Below are 8,809 nucleotides of genomic sequence, written 5' to 3' on the forward strand. Positions count from 1 at the left end.
ACCGCAGGGGATGATGTGTGTGACTAGTGATCACTGGAGCTATAGAAGTAGACCTGAATGTTGCATACAGTGATCAGCCATAAAACTAAAATTACTGAAGGTGAAGTAAAAAACAGTCATTATCTTGTGACATTGACATCTGTCTGCCGTGGGATACAAGTCAGTTGTTCAAGCTAATGTGTTGGAAAAAATGGGTCAGCGTAATGATAAAAGTGACTTTGACTATTCACAACACACAACACACCCATCTCTGCTATGTCATGGCCTAGTGCTAGTAAAAGTGCTACTAAGGGGCTATTGCTGTGCCAGAATATTCATACATCACATTAATATAGATTTGGTAGGAGAAGGGGGTTACTGATGCACTGGGTTTGCCAGATGCTGTATGAGCAAAAATGTACGAAACAGCAGTATAAAGGGTCTACACTAAGAACTGAGCTATTGCTTCTGCTTCTGACAAGCAGAGGGGGGGGGGGCAGGGAGATCACACTGCAGGACTGTAGACATTCAGGAGCAGGTTTTATAATAATTAAACAGGGGACAGTTGCTCTTTTATGAGGGGTGGGAACGGAGGCCTTTATTTACCTTTTAGCATCATGTTCAGCAGTCAGACTGGCTCAGTTTGCAGCTTAACAATACATGGTAAGCCCCCCTTGCACTTCCTTTGTTTCTGTCTTGCTATGTGTGTTACTAAAGACAGATTTTCCCAAACAACAAGTAGTGGCTACCATATTGCAGAAAAGTGCTACACCTTGTGGTAAAGAGTTAGCAAAATCCAAAAAGCTGAAGGGCACTGCGAGGCTATAAGGTCAGGTGGGTGCTCTACCTCATGGAAAACAGACCCTGTTTCCAACTCCGCAACAACGATGAAGGCGGCACTCCAGATATATGTGAATGAAGAGATTTAGGTTATTCACTCAAAATGTGCAGGCCGTGACTCACATGCAGTAACAATCAGCTGTCCCTACACGCTGTACGCCATCATGCTTTCCGTTTGTAAACAGACCCACTGTTTACAAGTCCATAGATTGTCATCACCAGTCGCTGGCTCCGCGCATGCGCTCTCAATACTCCAGGCTTCATCTCTGCCATCTTAAGAGAGGTCATCTTGCCCACTGGTGATGACACTCAATCTATGGACTTTATTGTGTTCCGCCACTTGTACACAGTGCATCGGTTTACAAACTGAGATCGTGATGGTGCACAGCGTGGAGGGATAGGTGATTGTTACTGCGTGTGGGTGAGTGACGGCCCGCGTCCATTAACCTGTTACCTGCTGGACTGAGTTTTGTATATAATTTATGACCTTGTTTCTTTTCTTAGAAATCTCCTTAATTGCACTCAGCTTTGTGTGTAGGAAGCTTGAGCAGACGTGTCCTAGCAGACGTGTCCTTTGCTGCAATGGTTAAATGGACTATTCTCATTGCTTTCCTTTAACATCTATTCTAACCTGCACTCTAAACTTTGTACAGCTCTCTGTCACCACCCAGTGGCCAAAGGTTAATTCTTCAAAAAATTCTTTTTTTTTTTCTCTCAATAATTTAAATAGCGCCAACATAAGCTTATTATGTATTGCTGTATAGGGATTACATTCATGTTTATTTATTCATGTGTCCATCGGGGTTCATGTGATCATCTCATACTATATGGAGAATAGGAGGAAAGAGCCGGTAGCCTTTTCCTCTTTCATGTAACGGTCGTCTTCAGTACACATAACACCTATAACAAAGTGATTCATTTTATTGAGTGCTTTCTGCTTCGTTCTAATGAGATGTTATCTCAATCTCTGAGAAGATCTGCAGATAACACTTGAACGGATTGCACCCCGTGCACAGCTGCTTTCCCATTATTAGCTCCCCAGAATGACATTTTGACTTTCTCAGGCTCCATTATAACAGAACATCCTTCTGCTCCCACCTCTAGCAGCGCAAAGAGGAATCAGAGTTATAAAATATTAAATTGGCATTAATTGCAGACTCCATACAGGCTAACAGCAGACAAGGGAGAGCAGGAAAGAGCAGCCGCTACATTCTTCTTCCTCCCAGACTCTTCTGCCTTTTAACAAATGCTATTGCAGGGAATAAGAAAGCAGACGGGTATGATGAATGGACGATCCAAGCTGAGAGTTCTTTATGGGGTGGGGGTGAGCAAAAAGTAATGGGTGCAGATTCCAGTCAATAAGTTACAAGTTATACTGAATCTTTTCACACAAGAGTATATATGTATATCTATAATCCTCTATAAGGTACCATACAATTGAGATATAACAGAGCAATCTCAACCAGCCAGCATTTAAATAAAATATGGTAGTCAGACTATGAGTATGGATCAGTGGAGTCCAAAATGGGCTAGTATAGCATTTCAACCAACATTTGTTTTTGGGTGTTTTAGTGTTTTTGTTTTGTTTTTTTCATTTACAAGTAGTTTTTCCTGGACCAGAATTATCATACTTTTTAATGATATTTAATTAACTGCAAGTTTTATCTGCGAGTCCTGTGAATGAAGACTGCTGTATTATGGTTATGGGAGGAAAAAGTGGAAGCACCCAGTTTAACTGAAATGGCTATACATCCCATCTTCCCCGTACACCTGAATGCTTGTCTTGGTCTTGCACGTGTTTTTTTAATGTGAAAAAGCGAAATCCGGAGCCCTACACTGAACCCAGCCAACTTTCTCTGCCCTAAATAGTGGCTCCCAACTGGATGACTGGTCCTACAATGGCTTAGTGCCAAGGGCAGTCACATAAAAGCATAGTTAACAGTCCGGGTCAGAACCAGTCTCGGCCAAATACAAAAGCCATAGTCAGGCCAGTGGTCAAAACCAGAGGGTAGGATTAGAAAAGAATTCAGTCCATATACAGTACCAGAGATTTAGTTCAAAACATAATCCAGAAAGTGGTGATCAAGATGCAAAGCAGAGCGGTCACAAGTCTAGAAAACAATGCTAAGAAGCAAGCTTAGGAAAGCAGATGACTGACAGGAAACAGAAATCACAGGCAGAGGAGTGTTCCATCTATATGTTTATGTAGAGAGCTGGGATGTTGTAGCCAAATATGATGGGCCTCCATCCCTGCACTGTGATTTGCCATCATGCCTCCTCTTGCTCTGACCACCTTATCCGGGCCATAACAGTAGCTCGGTCTCAAGCAGAACTACAGTTTATGCCAATATCAGTGTCTACTGTAGATGTTGGGTTGGTCAAGAACTCTGACACACATTTAGAAAGTTCTTGATAAAATGAGTATCATAGATACATAGACGATTCATTGTGTAGTTTGGGCTGTCCAAATGGATACTGTCTATCCCTGTCTATATCTGTATGTATATAAAATGGATCAGGTATCACTATTAGATTACACCAGGGCCCACCAGGAAGACATTGCTCTGTACTGTTCATCTGCATACTCTTTTGCCTTATACAGTCAGTGTGTGCCAAAATCATGGTGTGACATGGCCCCTTAACTGTAGCAGTAGGGTGTGGATGTGCAGCAAGGAGAGAATGATGTACAAGCTGTGCTTCGGTAGACTTTGCTTTCTTAAATACACCACTGGGATTGAATACCATCATCGTGGGCGTGCAAATGTTTCATAGCAATGCAGCACACGCACAGAGCGGACACAGGAGGCTGATGCTGGGGCGAGAGCAGTGAGTACAGCGCTGACAGCCCTGTTCATGACATCAGTGTTTTGTTATTGGGTTTTTTGTTCTGTGAGGTTTTTAAGCAGTAAGAGATTTGTACAGCAGTGGGGCCTCGCTATTCTCTTTTACTGCCTCTATTCTTTGGCTCTGTGACAGACGTTTAGAACTAAAGATGCACCGCTATCACAGTTTAGTTATTGTTTTGCTGAGAGTGTTTGAGGGAAGCAAAGTTTTAGAGATTTTTAGTTTTTTATTATAGTTTTAGTTTTTCACAATGTCAAATAAAAACCCAGATAAGAAGGACATGGAACAATAAGTTTGGTGGGTTGTCTATCCAGGACAATGCCAACTTTTGGCACATAGCGAAGTTCAGAAGCTGGGAGTCGGCCAAGCCTAGCAAAGCGCTTCGCTAGTACTGCAAATTTGCTAATCCCTAGTCAGGACTGTTGATTGTAAGCTTCTTATCTCAAATTTGGCCATTTAACATTAATTTACCAAAATTATTTTGTTTATTTATTTTTTTAAGTTGTTACCCAGAGTTAGGCCCGTTGTAAAATTGCTTTCCTTTTGAGTTTGGCTCCTTGGTGTCCCTGTACTGTTGTCAGCTTGTTGCCTTGATCCCTGACCACTGCGCTCAGCTATAAGAGCTGTTGCCAGGCTCAGCTGACAGTCAGGTGGTCGGGATCTCGGCGAGTGATCATTGTGATTTTACTACCTCTCTCTCAGAGAGGTCACACATATCTCCAGTGTTTGGACTGTCCTTGGAGACATTTGTAACCTCATTGGGAGACACAGCAAAGCCAAGCTGATTCAGCTTATCACTACTGCACCCCGGCTCTGCCCTGAACCAGGAAACTAGCATGACACAGCAGTGCCAATCTGAAATAACAGCAGAAGGGACAACCCATTTAAAGGGAACCTGTCGTCCATGTCATGCTACTTGAACAACAAGCCATTGAGGCAGACGCTTGCACCTTGTGCTCGCTCGACCAGCTTTGGTTGATCTATATCTCCCTATTTTCAAACAGGAATAGATCTGTCCATAAAGGCTAGTGGGTTGGGAAAAAGCTGCCAGGGATTGTCCCACTGACTCATGGATCAGGTAGAATGAAAGTGATGACAGGTTCTTTCCTTTACTGCCTAGGAGTCAGCTAGATAGCTTCTTTTAATTATTTCTGGGCAACTAAAACAATGGTCTCAATATCAAATGTGGCACTTGGCTTTTGACCAGTCCTGATCTGTCGAATCCTAGTTGGGAGCACTACTATTTTTCTTGTAATCTTTTGTATACCTATTATATCACTACAACCATTGATGAAACATAAGTCATTGTGTGTATGATAATCATCCTACACTATAAACATACTGAGCGGTATCCATGTCTGGTATGTGCTGGGTGCACATGGCGTCACTGCAGGGCAACACTGACTTCTGCCTTTTGCAATATGCGCAAAGATCTCAGAATTTTCTCACTTTTCACAAATGTAATTAACATTTAATTTTGGTGTTTAGACTGTTCATCCATTGGCATATATGTGAGCTGTGTCACTGGTTAAATTAGCAGTTCAATATTAGATGCTCCTTTAGAATTAGCTGTTCCTTTAGAATTAGCTGTAAACTGTCACTTATTTAATTTAGGGCGACTTCTATGTAACCTTTCAATTAAAGCATGAATGATCGTGGCATAGCTAGGTAGACCGCCCTGTGGGGCTCTGGGGCATAGAGGTCGTATATATAGACAGATGTTTTACATTTCTGCCTCCAGAGGTGCAAACTCATACAAAGAATGTTGTGGCAACCATAAGTAAAAAAAAAAAAAAAAAAAAACTATAAGATTTACACAATATACTTTCGAGGAGACTGATTATTTGCTGTTTGTTTTGAAGGAACAAATGTCAATGAGGCCAAACGAATCCTAAAAGAGAGCGGGCTGCCCATCACATCTGCCAATGACCTGGACGATGCTGCTAGAAAAGCCGTTGCCAGCATCAAGAAGAAGTAAAGACTCTGCTCTACCAACACGCATGGAAACCTCTAACAACGAATGTATCACAGTTCTGCAGTGCAAGCTGGGAAACCGATCTACATGAATATCAGGGAATCACAAATAAGCCCAGACGACCTGTAGTAGATTGACATGTCAGGAATAATGAAGCTGTTAATAATCTGCACAAATCTTAATCCGTCACTAATTTTATACCAATATTTTTCCACTGTTTTGAAGTTTTATCGTAGTGAGGAGACCACTGGGATAGGTGGACTGTGAATTTTATATGAATCACAACTGTTATACATATCAGTACTGTACTAGAGCTTTATTTTTCTTCAAGAACTTCAAGAATCAATAAAGATTTCTTGATCTTACTATGGCAGATGATGTGGTGACCACTTATTTCAGTGTTTTGGTATGGAAGTAATCCTTATTGTGGCTTGAAAAGTATCGCTGCTGTCCTGCCAACCTGTAATACGGATGTAGCTGGAGTGAGGCAGTGAAACCACAAATAACATATCCTGGCATCGCCATAAGTTGTGCCAGGTGAGAAAGTCAGCCCTGGTAAATCTAAAAAGCTCTGCTTTTTTATCTTGTGTATTTTCTTCTTTATCCTTAGTATAGGTCTTCAGTATGGGATCATATGGAGGGGGGAGCAACTCTCAACCCCTCAGCTGAATACCTATTTGAGGGCGGTGTGTAATTGTGTGAGCACAATGACCTTTTCATGTTTACAGGGGTCTGTACCCCGCTATGCCGTACGTATAATACCAGTTGTCAGGTGTATCGCAGCCTTCTCGCATTTTGTTGCGTTGTGGTCTTGTGTTAAATTTGGGGGGGGGGGGGATTCCACCATCAATCTGCACTCAATACTCCACAAGAATGTGAAAACGGAGAAATGGTATTCAGACCCTTTACAATAATACTTGAAATTTAGTTCTAGAGGCCTCTCATTTCTCATGTTTCTAGAACTTGTTTGGAGTCACCTGTGGAAAATTCAGTTGATTGGACAGGCTGTGAAAAGACACAACCCTGTGATTATAACACAAGAACACAATGGTCACTCTGAGCTCCACAGATTCTACTTACCTACCTTGTGATACCCACTTCAATATTGAAGACACAGCGCCAGTGACTTTAAAGGAGATGTCACACCAAACTTGAAAAAAATGCAGGCAAGGGCATGCGTGAAAATTGTAAACAAAGTAAATTTACCTATTCTCCTGCCCTGTAGCAGTGCTTACGAGTCCTGCTGACAGCCAGTCCTGCTGATCTATTAGCTGCAACGTCACACACCCAACTTAGTGATTGCCTGCTCAGCCAATCAGTGACTGGGGCAGGACACCACCCCAGCCACTGATTGGCTAAGCAAGCAATCACTTGGCCCTGACATTGCAGCTGAAAGAGCTGGGTACATGACATACCCGATTTCTAGCAGATCATGACAGCTGGCAGCCGTCAACAGGATCTGGGAGCAACGCAAAGGAGACACAAGGAGGGGTGAGTTCAATACTTTTTCGCACTGCCGCTTTTCATAGTTCTCAATATTCATGAGCACCCACTTTCTCCACCCACTGGTCGCTGATTGGCAGCTCTTTTTCTGGTATATAGGTATACACTTGTCAATCAGTGGCCAGTGGGTTGATGGAGCGACACAGTACTAATTCTCCTGTATATCAGGAAAGCAGCTGCACAGAACATGGTAAGTGATACCTCATTCTGTTCTGCATCTCTGTCACCAATCTATGCTGCCTTCAGATAGGACAGTCTAAACCTAGTGACAGGTTTTCTTTAAGAGATAGCAATCAATACTCAGAAGTGTTCTGAGATTTCTCTCCAAACTTTTGGTGATCTTAGCTGCTTAGGGACTCTGATGCTGTTTGAAACACACTACCTACCTGATCAGTGACTGGAAGCTGTCATGTCTGCCAGGCTTTAGGGCTGTATTACATGGCCCAACATTAACTGTAAGCGAGCACCAACCTGCTAGATCAGCGCTGGCTTATCGATGGCTCGATAATACATGGCTCAACCGTGCAGCCTTTGCTATGTATATAGAAAATAATAAAGTTTTACTTACCTCTCCATGCTCCCTGGTGTCCTCCTGGCTTTCCCTGCTCACCAAAGCCATGACAGTGTAATGACAGTCTGATCACTCAATCATGGGCCACTGATTGGCTGAGCAGGCTGCTTCAAAAGAGACAGCTTCAAAAGTTTCAGCGGCGGCTGCGGTGAGCAGGGAAAGACACAGAGGAGCGTGGAGAGGTAATGGCCCTTTTTCACGGGTTGTCTAGAGGAGCAAACGAGCGCTCTCAGCGCTCGTTTGCTCCTCATTCCCCGCTTGCTGCCGCCGCTATTCAACACGGCTGCAGCGAGCGGGTGAGTGCGGGAGGGGCGGCGGGGACCTGCGGGGGGGCTGCCCGGGTGATCGCTGATTGTCCGGGCAGCCCATAGGATACAGCAGCGTCTGCTGCCGATGCTCCTATTCAACGGAGTGTCGGCAGGAGATCGTTGCTGTATCAGTTGCTTGTTTTTCAACATGTTGAAAAACAAGCGACTGCAACGATCAGCCGACATGAACGATGTCGGCTGATCGTTGCACTCTATTCCACGGGACGATTATCGACCGTAGCGGCCGAATACGGACGATAATCGTTCCGTGGAATAGGGCCTTAAGTAATAACCACACACCTCCTATTACACAGGGCGAACTAGCTGAAAGACAACGATCAACCGATAATCTGCTCCTCAGCTGATCATTGTCTTTATTGCATAGGAAATATCTGCTTGTATAATGTGATAGGGTCCTAACACTGATGCTCGATGTGCTCAGATCAGTTACATTCAAAACAAGCTCACCAAAGTAAGTTTGTATATATGAGACAGGAAAGATAATCATATCTTTTTGGCCCTAGTATGTGTATGTTGCAGCAAGCTTTTTTTTTCTTTTTTTAATTATTATTATATATAGAAGCAAGTTTTTCTTTAACAAAAGGATCCTATATCACTGTATGGTTATCCAGTGCCATATGTCAGAGGTTTAAGTGTAAGGAAATATGTGCACAGACCCTAAAGCTGGAATTGCATTTTAATACTTTTTTATTTCAGTTTTTTTTTCATTGGTTCATAACTCTGTTTATCACATTTAACCTATAACATCCGCGTACAGTCTAGTTTGGG

General features: G+C 42.9%; 1 protein-coding gene across 1 annotated transcript in view; it reads left to right on the forward strand.

Annotated features, from left to right (window-relative positions):
* Positions 1-6,011, forward strand: part of SUCLG2 (succinate-CoA ligase GDP-forming subunit beta) — a 198,961-nt gene extending 192,950 nt beyond the window's left edge. The window contains exon 11 of the mRNA XM_069968783.1: positions 5,526-6,011. Within this exon, the coding sequence (XP_069824884.1) occupies positions 5,526-5,641 (116 nt within the window). The 3' untranslated portion in view covers positions 5,642-6,011. The remainder of the gene's footprint in view (positions 1-5,525) is intronic.
* The last annotated feature ends 2,798 nt before the right edge of the window (positions 6,012-8,809 follow it).

The sequence above is a fragment of the Dendropsophus ebraccatus genome, chromosome 4 (genome assembly GCF_027789765.1).
Source record: "Dendropsophus ebraccatus isolate aDenEbr1 chromosome 4, aDenEbr1.pat, whole genome shotgun sequence".
Classification (NCBI taxonomy): Eukaryota; Metazoa; Chordata; class Amphibia; order Anura; family Hylidae; genus Dendropsophus; species Dendropsophus ebraccatus.